This window comes from Heteronotia binoei, chromosome 13, assembly GCF_032191835.1.
Source record: "Heteronotia binoei isolate CCM8104 ecotype False Entrance Well chromosome 13, APGP_CSIRO_Hbin_v1, whole genome shotgun sequence".
In the NCBI taxonomy this organism is placed as follows: Eukaryota; Metazoa; Chordata; class Lepidosauria; order Squamata; family Gekkonidae; genus Heteronotia; species Heteronotia binoei.
The window spans coordinates 37,356,812-37,368,883 of NC_083235.1; the positions used below are offsets into that span (position 1 = coordinate 37,356,812).

General features: G+C 45.2%; 1 protein-coding gene across 4 annotated transcripts in view; it reads right to left on the reverse strand.

Moving 5' to 3' along the window:
- Positions 1 to 4,587: 4,587 nt before the first annotated feature.
- The window catches only part of ITGA7 (integrin subunit alpha 7), a 79,824-nt gene continuing 72,339 nt past the window's right edge, over positions 4,588 to 12,072 (reverse strand). For 2 of the 4 annotated variants that reach the window (XM_060253449.1, XM_060253452.1), the window contains 4 exons: positions 10,181 to 10,294; positions 9,208 to 9,306; positions 8,465 to 8,590; positions 4,588 to 5,157 (listed from right to left, as the gene is read on the reverse strand). In XM_060253449.1, the coding sequence (XP_060109432.1) occupies positions 4,978 to 5,157; positions 8,465 to 8,590; positions 9,208 to 9,306; positions 10,181 to 10,294 (519 nt within the window). In that variant the 3' untranslated portion in view covers positions 4,588 to 4,977. Of the gene's footprint in view, positions 5,158 to 7,583; positions 7,736 to 8,464; positions 8,591 to 9,207; positions 9,307 to 10,180; positions 10,295 to 12,072 lie in introns of all 4 variants that reach the window. The other 2 variants (XM_060253450.1, XM_060253451.1) reach the window with 2 other exon arrangements.

Below are 12,072 nucleotides of genomic sequence, written 5' to 3' on the forward strand. Positions count from 1 at the left end.
CTGAACCCAACTGATCAAAACTGCAGAAGGCAGCAGTTGCTGCCTTGGAGCAAGGGTACAGAATTCCAGGGCAACTGAAAGAGCTGCTCTAAGCCCCTGTAAGGGAAGCCATCTCTTGCTGCCAGGCTTTATGCCTCTGTGCTGGAAATTATTTGCTGCAGTGCCAAGAGAATCCTATTTTATAAATATGGAAAGAGCACCATGGAAGAGAAGAGGATTTCACACATCTGTGCATGCACATTAGAATGGTTATTTATGCTGATATTCTGTGAAACTGCAAAAAGTACAGGTTGGAAATTAGCCATCAGGGGCCCATAAGAGAAAGTGGAAGTGTTGAAATAATAACTATCCCTTACAGATGAAACTCTAAGCTACCAAGGTAAATGAAGATTTTGAGTCTGTTCCTTTCGAGTCATAAACCCAATTTATGGATCTAGATATGTCTACCTGGAAATTTGTCCCGTGATGCACCCAAGTCTCCATGGGCAGAAACTTCTTCACAGCATCCTCCACTTTCTGCCATACACTGTGCTGTGTAATTGCGATGTTGCTATGGTGACTGATTTTATTTATGGCTGAAATACTAAGCACAGTTACTCAAGAGTATACACTGTTGACTTCAGTAGCATCTACTTTTTAAGTGGGTGCTGTATGTGGGAGGGGGAGTATCCATACACACTCCCATGTGCACTCTAAAGCAATGCTAAACTCTTACATAACAGCCTGGAATATCTGGAATAATTTACAAAGAGTGAAATATCTCCTGAGTCCACAGATCCTGCCTCCTTGTGGTAAGGCTGTCAGAAGTTTGGATGAGGAGACACTTCCAATCTGACCTCATAGAGATCCCATGGGTGTCTCCTCCTTTTCCCGGACCTGCTGTTTATTAGTATTGAAATGGCCATCATTATCATAGGACTGGAAGCCAGAAAGGATTCATGGAATTGCTTCCTCATTGAAGATTATCCCCACTAATGGGGCCATGTGTTTTTCCCCAGCCTTACAGTACTGGTTGGAGCATGTGATATTCTGCTATTTGTGCAAATGGCAGCCATTTAACTTCTAGGTAGGGTTGACAGGTTCTTCTTGGTCACCAGCAGAGAATTGGGGGTGTGGGGGGAATGAGGTTGTCAGATCCATGTTGGCAAACCCCTGTTGATTTGGAGATGGAGGCTGGGGAGGACAGGGGCATTACTAAGGTACAATGCCATGATGTCTACCCTCAAACATGCAGCCCAGGGGCTGAATCAGGCCCCTGGAGAGCTCCTATCAGGCCCGCAAGCACGTCTGCTTCCCTCTCCCTCTCTCTTGCTTCCTTCTGCATCACAGCTTTGCCAGGCTCTTTTAATCACACAACAGAGCTACTGAGCCACGCCTTTCTCCCTTCTATTGGCTGAGGCTCCTCCCCCTCCTCATCTCTTGGGGTGGGAGGGAAAGGGCCAGAGCTTCCTTTGCCCAGCTCCCTCAATCACACAGGAGAGATACAAAGCACCTTTAAGGCCAACAAAGTTTTATTCAAGGTATGAGCTTTTTGCCTTGCCATACACACACAGAGTATTTATCGTTGAATTGTTATGCCAGGGCTCTCCTGGATGCAACTGGGTTTGCCTCCCCCTTTTCATTATATTCATGCCTTAGTAATCCAGTCTTTTTCAGTAGGAAAACAATGTGAACTATTTAGGTAACAAGCCAGTGAGGTGGATTAGGCTGAGAATGTGTGTCCAGACCAAGTTCACCCAGTACTTTTCCTTTGTAGACTGGGAATTTTGAACCTAGGCATCCCATATAAGTAGGCTGATACTGACCATTATGCATTGCTGTCTCTCTATTTTTACACTGCCTCATAGGAGTTGTAGTTATTATTAATATAGGGAAGACTATAGTTTTGTAGACAAAAACATAGCCCTCAGTCTGTGTCATGGTGCCTTCACATATTCTTGATTAGCACATGAAGCAGTTTATGTACAAAAACAATGCTCAGCCATGTCTTCCTCTGGGTCTTAGGCTCAAAGCATTGACCATGAGATTTCTGTAATGAACGTTGATAAATCAAAAGTGGGCTTGTAACTTACAGATAAGCACCTGAACAGCATACTCAAGATTGCTACAGCAGACATTATCTACAGATTTTGATGAAATTATTCAAAGCAAGAGGTGTCCATTATCAAAGACTTAAACAAACATTGCAAGAGTGCTAACCTTTTAAGCATATTTTATTTAAAGTTTTTAAAAGAATCTTTAATTGTGTTTGTGTCCTTTATAAAGTTTATATCTCTGCCACCTGGCATTACATTTTATGACACACATGGCCTGGCCCCACATGGTCTCATTGATGCCAGATGCAGCCCTCAAAACAAATGAGTTTGACACCCCTGCTCTAAAGTATCCATTTTCTCCAGGGGTACTGATCTATGTAGACTGGAGATGGGCTGTAATTCTTGGGGATCCCCAGGTTGCACCTGGCATCCCTACTTTTGGGGCCAAATTAGATGTTTGGTGTTCAACACCATTGTTTTGGTTCTTAGAAATTGGCTTTAGCTCTGAAAAGGCAGTAAGGTAAATAATTTCTGCATTGTACAATAAACAATTCTGACCCCCTTAGTGAAACTGTATCTTTTATATGCCTTGATCCCTTTAGCAATGGATTGAGCTGGTTCACTGAGAGAAGTGATTCCTCTGGAATTCACTATGTTCTTTGTGAAATGTTCTTGGGGTTCTGGGTTGGCAAGCTCTCTTTCTCCACATTGCTTTTTCTGATTTGGCCTCAGCCCTTGCAGTACAAGGAAAACTGTGTGTGTACAAAAACATTTGCAGCCTCCATGCTTCCTTCCAGCCTGCTATTCCTTAAGCTGGAAAAAAAACTTTTAGTAAATGCAAAAGGTAGATTTGAAAGCAGTGATTATCTGCAAATGGTTACCCTACAGAGGTGCTGAAACATAAATGACACTTTGTCAGGCTGGGCCTTGTGTGCCATAAAATGTAATGCCAAGTACAGGAGATATGATTTTTATACAGGCAAACCCAGTTAACAATAGAAAAGAGCAAGAGTCCAGTAGCACCTTAAAGACTAATGAAATTTGTGGCAGGGTATGAGCTTTTGTGAGTCACTGCTCACTTCTTCAGATATCTGAAAAAGTAAGCAGTGTGTCACAAAAGCTCATATGCTGCCACAAATTTTGCTAGTCTTTAAAGTGCTGCTGGATTCTTGTTCTTTTCTACTGCTACAGACAGACTAACACAGCTACCCATCTTGATTTGTCTCCAATTAACAATATTATATTTTACTCAAAATACAAATATGCCTTAAAGTTTAGCACCCTTACAATATTTCATCAGAGTATCTGCCTGATGCCTCCCACTCCTACCGCCCCGTTTCTCATTAGCAGGGGTCGTTTTGTAGAAAAATAGGTGGTAGAGCTCATCCAGGGATTGTTATGCAGCTGCACCTACTATTCAATGAACAAGAAGGTGGAACTCTCAGAAAGGTTCAGGAGCTGTGCTCCTGTGAGCTCCCACTGAATCCGAGGCCTGCTCATTAGCACTGGGACATAATGTGCAGCCTCTGTCATATGGTAATAAATATAATGACCAGTTGCTTGCTGGCTGGATAAGAGCCCTGGACGGGCCAGTTCTGGCCCATGGGCCATATATTTGAACCCCTGGGGTTACAATCTGTATAGGATAGAGGTTCTGGAAGGTCAACAGCAATAGCCCAGCCCAGCCTCAACACTTTGAAAAGAAGAAAAACCTGGAGTTGGATTACGGCATGAAGAGAAGCAGGAAGCACGGGCCCCTGTTCTTCCTGAAGCTGAAATACGTACATTCTAGAGCAGAGCACTTGTTGCACTTGCTTTGTATGCCATGAAGGAGGGAAAAGACTGCAACTGTGTGTATATAACTGCACATCACCATGTGGATACATGCATCAAAGGAGGCAGGAACACCCAAAGGAACTGAGAAACACCAGGAGTATTAAATCAGTCTATTTTTTAAATGTTCTGAAGAACTGTGGCCAGAAAGGCAGGTGTCTAAGGTTACCCAAGATATGTATTTGTCTCTGTGTGTGCCAATGTAGCCAAGGCTGCCACTGCCATGTGGTTACCAAGGAGGTGTTAGAAAGCGTGGGAAAGTATCCTGTTGCGTTTTTCAAGCCTGTTTCTCAGAGACACATGTCCTTCCACTGCTAGTTGCTGCACTGCAATGGTGAACGAAATTGCCTTCCTAGGCTGTATCGACCCATGCATGTTTGTTGCAGAGTTAGGGATGTGACTGTCTCGTTTGGTTTTGGAGAAGTTAGCAATCCCCAGGAGAGCAACTGAGAGGATCTTACAGTGGTACCCCTTTGGTAACAGTAGTAAAAACATCTAGTAGTAAAGCATGTCATTTTAGAGCCACCCTGGCCATCAAGTTCAGGCCTTAAGTATAATTAGAGAGACTATATAAATTACAAAAAGCTTGCAGACTTGGAAACTCTGTAACAAACCCAAAGAATCTAAGTTCTGTCCCCTCCCCCCCGCCCCCGCTCCCCCAATAAAATTGGCTCTCAGAGCAAATAAATTTCACATTCACAGTGAAGAGGTGATGATGTACAGTTCCAGCACTCAACAGCAGAGTGCACTGATTTATTCTCATCAGATGATTCTTCAGGGGAACTGGGAAAGCGGGTGACCCAAGCAAAGCAGAGGTACCTTTTGGCACCTGATCAGTTTCTCATGTCAGGTTCTATCCAGCTTTACAAGGAAAAAAAGAGTACCAGGATAAACCCTAAGAATCTTTGGCCTTGTAGAATCTGTTCATTGTAGGTGCTAAAGCACACATCTCCCTGAATTGTCTGCTGGCAATCCCCTCAGGAAGGGTCAGTCTAGTGTTCATAGATCTTCCAGAGAGAATCGCAGGCCAGTGCCACCAGATATGTCCCTTGGTGGCCACTTCCCACAAGTCAGTGGCTTGCCACAGGAGGTTGAAATGTGGCCGCATCTAGGCTGAGGCAGGAACATGGCCGCCAGCGTCCCCATTCCAATTGGTAATCCAGTCCTTCTTGGTGATGGTGCCTGTCTTCTCCTCACGGAAAAGCTGGCGCTCCTGCCGGGGGATCTTGACTGCATGATACTGTGGTACCTTGGCTTCTTCATAGCGGGTACGCTTGAAAAAGCCCAGCTAGATAGAAGGGAAGAAACCCTGACTGTTAAGTCAATAGATCCAAGTAGGCAGCCATGTTGGTCTGATGTTGTAGAACAAAATAGGAGTCGGTTGCTCCTTTAAGACCAACTTAGTTTTATTCAGAACGTAAGATTTCGTGGTATGCACACTTCTTCAGACAAGGAATGAGGTACAGTAAACAGAGCCACATATAGCTGGTGGAGTTTGGAATGCCAAGTGGTACAAAGTTAAAATCCAATAGCAGAATAGTAAAATTAACAAATTCAAAAAACCTTTGATCTGGGTTGCATTAACGTGGGAAGTCATAAAACAGTAACATGTCAGAATGTGAGAATGCCTGTTAATTATTCTATTGCTGATAAACCTGGGTCAAAATGACGGTATTTCTAAAGAAAGATTTTAACTTTGTACCACTTGGCATTCCAAACCCCAACAGCTATATGTGGCTCTGTTTACTGTACCTCATTCCTTGTCTGAAGAAGTGTGCATGCACATGAAAGCTTACGTTCTGAATAAAACTAAGTTGGTCTTAAAGGTGCAATTGACTCCTATTTTGTTAAGACAATGAATATAGTCAACAGGCCATCATGTGAAGCTGCTGGAAGGCAGGATGTCTTGTGTTTGGCCAACAGACCATGGGCTACATTCACCATCTTAGAAGTGATAAGATTCCTGTTTTGGCTCCCAACCCACATTCATCAGCTCAACATGAATCATGCTTCTGGAACACACCACACATAACCATGCATTCTGACATGCCCTCACTACCATTCACGAAGATTCATCTATCCAGGCACCCCTATACTCTTGCATGCATCTTCACACTCTCTTCCTGTATACATCTGTATGCATAGTGTCTCACATACTTGTATTCAGTCACACACTCAACTCACACCCATGTAATAGCTTATCCTCATAATCAAATGCTCTAAAATACAATCAGTAGTACAAAGTTCTCTGGGCAAAAACAGTTGCCTGTCCCATCAAAGATGCTCCTTCAATAAACGTAGAAAGCCAGCCACATGGGCCACACATTCAGGACTGTAGCCAGGATTTTTCATTTAATGGGGCTTGGAGCCAGGATTTTTTGTTTTGTTGGCACCACCACAGTGGTCTGTAGGGGTCACAGGAAGAACTCCCCCCCTTACTGAGAAGCCAAAAGTGGCCCCCTTTCCCCTCCTTCCTCCACAGGAAAGTCCCCTGGGCACCCTGACACTGAGAAAGACACGCATTAGGCCTGCACACACATGAGCAGGTGAACTCATGTGCTGCCCCTTGCAAGTCACCCTCAACCAGGCTCGGGGGGTGGGGGTGGGGCTGGCTGGCTTGTTCAGAGGCACCCAAATTCCACCTCCCCCCCGCCCCAAAGCAGCAGTCCAGCTTCCCCCTCTCTTCCCTTGGAACCTTCTTTGCAAGCTTGGTTCCTTGCTGCCCTTAACCATTCTCACCAGTGGGGCCCTGCAAGAAACCTGCTGGTGTGTGAGACTCTCACCCCTCCACCCCATTTGCTTCTGTTCCTCTCTCCCCTTACCTGCCATGGTCCAGCATCTGCCTCTCCTGCTCTGCACCAAAGCAACCAGCTCTGCTATCCTGGAAATCACAGAGGGGAGGTAGGAGGTGGTGTGGCTGGGTGCTTCAAAACAGTGGCTGGCAAGAGAGGCTGCTGGTGGTGACGGCAAGAATTGGAAATGAGGGCTGGTAAGTAGTGGGGCTGGGATCCTGGCCTTGATGCTGAAGTAGTGGGGTGAGGATCCTGGGGCCCCACTATAGCTCTGGGCCTGCATACATTTCATTCTGGCCCAACTAGCTATGGGGCAGAGGGACTGATATAGTCTGAAACACCTGCACTTCTGAATGATGAGGGAACCAGAAGTAACAGGAGAGCTACCTGATCCCATGAACCAGAACTACTGGAGATTCACTTATGTATCATTGATTGAATCCCTTTACACACACTCATGTTCTCTCACACAACAGCCTTCTATCCAGAATCCTTGTAGCAGCACACTCTAGTGTTTTTAATGCATGTTATTTTGCATGCACGTATTTGACTTCCCAAACAGTTGCAGAATTATGTTCTGTTGCACTCTGCCATGTTGTCATTTCCAAGAGTTATCTTGATGCTTCAGTTTTCTGGTGCCCATTTCCAAAACCCCTTGAATATCCAGCGATCATTCCATGATCATGCATCACTACAATCAGTATCCTCACCACACACATGCACATGAGCACTGCAGTTTCTCCTGTTATACTGTGCTGTAATCTGCAGAGACCTGCACACACACTCCTATATGCACTTGGCAGTGCACAGGTAGCACTGTTTGCTTGCACATGCACTAGTATTCTTAGTGATCTCATAGGGATAGCCGTCCATTTTTTGCTATTCCCCTTTTCCATGTGTGTTCTCATTGCTGCACACATACAAGCAGAGGGTCAGTCAGGTGGGTGAGGCCAGGCATTACCGCTAGGCCTCCATGGCCTGCCTGTCAGCATCAGAGGGCTGTATGGCTAGTCGGGCCCGGTAATAGTTTGTGGAGTACTTGGATTCCTGGCTGGTCCTCTTGAAGAAGCCACACTGGGAGTGGGGAGAAGTATGAAGGGAATAATCAGACTGGTGACGATTCCCCAAAAATGGGGTCTAAAGTTTAGAGCAGAAAGGGGGAGTAGCTGACTTGAAGGCGATGGCATTCCTAAGATTCATCTGTACCCAATGGCACTCAAGCAGGACTCTAGTATCCTACCACACGCCACAGGGCAGACACTTCAAGCTCTCGCCCACAGACAAGTGTCTCTCAGCTGGTATGGTGCAGTTGTTTGGACAATATGTGGAGAGGAGCCATGGCTCATCTGCTTGGCATGCAGAAGATCCCATGTTCAATCCCCAGCCTCTGCAGTTAAAGAGGATGAGGTAGTAGATGATGTAAAAGACCTTTTCCTGAGACCCTGGAGACTCACTGCCAGTCTGAGTAGACAATACAGAGCTTTTTGGACTGATGGGCTGGCTCATGGGCAGCTTCATGTGTCTGACTCCCACCGCTATGGGAAATGGCCCCTTGGGACTGGGTTCCTGTTGCAAGAGAAGTCATCTCCTAGAGCCAGGAGATGCCATTTGCAAAGCATTTATTCCTGATGTTGCTGCCTGTGGGCATGTTTTGACATGCCTAAACAAATTGGGATTATTCTGGTAAACTCCATTGTCAAGGCAATGACAGAATCTAAAGGCTGAAGGAAGGAAGCTCAGCTCTAAACTGAGTCCTGTGAAATCCTCCCACCCACCGCTGCCGCTTCCTCCAGGCCAGCATACCTTCCACAGGATGGAAACCAAGAGGCCCAGCACAAGGATCCCAGCGAGAATAGCAATGAGGATGATCCACCATGGCACTCCACGTGCCACGGCCACACTAGGGTCCAAGTAGACAGTCACTGGGATCTGGGGAAAAGAATGTAGTAGCGAGTGTGAGAAGCCAACCCAAATGTAGTGAGAAATAAGAGCAATCACTGGATGAACTGATCCCACTCTGTGATGAGTCCAAATGTACAAGTTGTCCATTGTCAACCTCAATGGAACAGACTATAACTGAGATTTGCTGAACTACAAAATGGTGTTTGTACAAAAGGTGCATCCAGGTGGACAGATAGGGATGGATGCATAACACACCAGTTCAGGATAAGGAGTGGCCCACAACCCATCTCCAGATGTCCCCCCATTCCCTGTTTTTCTGTACACCAAATATATTTCATTAAGAAGGTACAAATTTTTTGTGTGGTTGGTCTGAACAGAAGTCTTCTGTAGGCCTCCTTCCTGGCTGACTGCAGACCCTTCTTCACTTTCTGCCTCTTTCCAAAGCCCTGATATTTTGCTGAGACAGGGAGAAATGGGGGTTGCACTGCAGCTTATGATTCTGCTTTCCCCTGAATTAGCAACTGTGTGCAGGGCAGAGGTTGGGGTCAAAGGGTACACCCTGAGAACTCTTCCTGAACAATATTTTGCATTGTGTAAGGAAGGGGAAAGCAGACAAAGGAACTATACTGGGAGTCCTCTGGCACCTGTGTTGTGGAATCCTTCAGAAACAGGTTGCGGATAGTGGATTTCACTGTGATGCTGGCCCGCACAATCACATCCACTGACGTCACTGTTGAGTATTCCTGAGGGCAAGAGAGAGCAGAGATTGGAACCAGGGCTGCATAATGACTTTTGTGGGCCCTCTGCACTTTGGCCTTCCAGGGCCCCTCCCACCACAATAATAGCAATATGAAAATTATTTTTGATATAACTTTAAACACTTCAACATTTTTTTCAGTCCTAAGCAAAATTTAATAGATTTTTGTTGACCCTAAAATTTTATTTTATTCTGATGTGAGAAATTTTTTTTTAACAATGCTCTTTGATCCTAAAACTTATTTTTCTTCTTCTGGTTTTAAAAGAAATTAAAACATTTTCATGGGCCCCTAAAATTATCATGGGCCCTAGGCTCTGTGCCTAATGGATAAGCCAGCCCTGATCAGCACAGCCAGAGATCACTGGGATGTCCCTCAGGAATGACAGTCAAGCGTTAGCTAATACTTGATTATCTTGCATACGTCACTGTGCCACTTCTCGAAGGCATTTTAAGAAACTTTGTTCAAGGACTGCATACCACCACAGTTGTGAAGAGATTGGATTTATACCCTGCCCTTCACTTGGGAGTCTCAGAGTGGCTTACAGTCTCCTTCCCTTCCTCTCCCTACAACAGACACCCTGTGAGGTGGTTGGGGCTGAGAGAACTCTTGAGAGAACTGGTCTTGAGAGAACAGCTCCAGGAGAACTGTGACTGACCCAAAGCCACCTAGCAGCTGCATGTGGAGGGTCTCCCAGATCCTAGTCCAACACTCTTACCATTACACCATTCTGGCTGTTATGTATCCTGAACCAAATATAGATCTGCTGGGGTGAGTCCCCTACGTAAGAGTGGCAGTGCCCTACTCTTGACATTTTAATATGCCTAACATGCTGTCCCCAAGCAAGGAAAATGAGACTCACTTCCAAAAAGGTACTGTTCCAGAGGCGGCCCCAGATGGTGAGCACAGCTGAGCGGTCAAAGCTGTAGAGAGGACACTGGAAGTGCTGACAGTGAGCAGTGCCCAAATCACAGTCCTGAAGCAGGAGGGGGGAAAGTATGTAGATTGCTTGGCATAGGAAAGGACCCTGGTTCCAAGCAGCCAAGGTTTTTTTAGCCCCAACATTAACCATTGTATAGAAAAAAAATTAAGGCAGAGGGGTTTTGTTGCTGTTGGAAAATACAGTACCAGCTGAGTTGCTGTCTGCAGTGCTTTCATGCATATTACTGCCTAAACAGTCATGCTCTGTAAATGACAAGAGTCTGGATTCTAGCACAGTGTTCCTCAGATTCTTGAGAGCCCTGGCGTCCATTTAAGAAAAAAAAAGTTTCCAGCCTTCATTGTTTCAGAGGGGTAATGACAAGATGAACACAGAGTCTGCTCCAAGTTCTTAGAACACAGTAAGATGAGAAAATATTTTATCCCCCTCTGCGACACACAATGGTGTGAGGAGACATAGCACCATACCATGACCACACGTTTTCCCTGTGCATAAGCTGTATTCACAATGAGAAGCTTAAGAACATAAGAACATAAGAGAAGCCATGTTGGATCAGGCCAATGGCCCATCCAGTCCAATACTCTGTGTCACACAGTGGCAAAAAAAAGGAGGTTCACAAGTGGGGCTAGAAGCGCTTCCACTTTGCCGCCGCCCCCCCCCCCCCACCAAGCACCAAGAATACAGAGCATCACTGCCCCAGACAGTTCCAATAATATGCTGTGGCTAATAGCCACTGGTGGACCTCCACTCCATATTTTTATCCAAACCCCTCTTGAAGCGGGCTATGCTTGTAGCCGCCACCACGTCCTTTTATCCGTTCTAACCCTACTGCTCAGCAATTTCATTGAATGCCCATGAGTTCTTGTATTGTGAAAAAGGGAGAAAAGGACTTCTTTCTCTACTTTCTCTATCCCATGCATAATCTTGTAAACCTCTATCATGTCAACCCGCAGTCGACGTTTCTCCAAGCTAAAGAGCCCCAAGCGTTTTAACATTTCTTCATAGGGAAAGTGTTCCAAACCTTTAATCATTCTAGTTGCCCTTCTCTGGACTTTTTCCAATGCTATAATATCCTTTTTGAGGCGCGGTGACCAGAATTGCACACAGTATTCCAAATGAGACCTCACCATCTATTTATACAGGGGCATTATGATACTGGCTGATTTGTTTTCAATTCCCTTCCTAATAATTCCCAACATGGCGTTGGCCTTTTTTATTGCAATCACACACTGTATTGACATTTTCAGTGAGCTTGTCGAATGTAGTGACTGGACAGGCTGTGTGTGGCAGAATTTAGTTTAAGGGAGACTTGCCCGTTGATGAATAAGGCATTGCAGTCTGTCCAGTGCCTGCTTTCCAGCAGCAAAGCGGTGGCTGGCTGTGAACTCTGTTCCACACATAGTTTACATTCTTTGAACCAAATGTATCAGCCTCAAGGTTAAATATCTAGAGATCACTGTATTTATATCTCTCTTGCTCTGGCCAGAGGCTTCGACCTGACTGATAATCTATTGGTGAGCAAAGTTTATGGTTTTATGGTGCCATCAAGGCGAAGGGTCTGGCTATTGGTGCACTCGTGACATTCCCATGGGATATTTGATGTATGTCTTTTGATCTTGCAAAAAGCTATAAATATTATCGATGTTCCATTGCCCCAGACTATTGGCCGGCAGTCAAGAGATATTGCTTTCTTAACTTAGGTTATCCAGTATTCACTGTGTTTTAAGTTCTATGCTCTGAGCCTTTCTGTTATTCTGCTTAAGGATCAATAAAATAGAACTTTGTGCAAGGCAAGCTAGTGTCTTTTTTTGCCT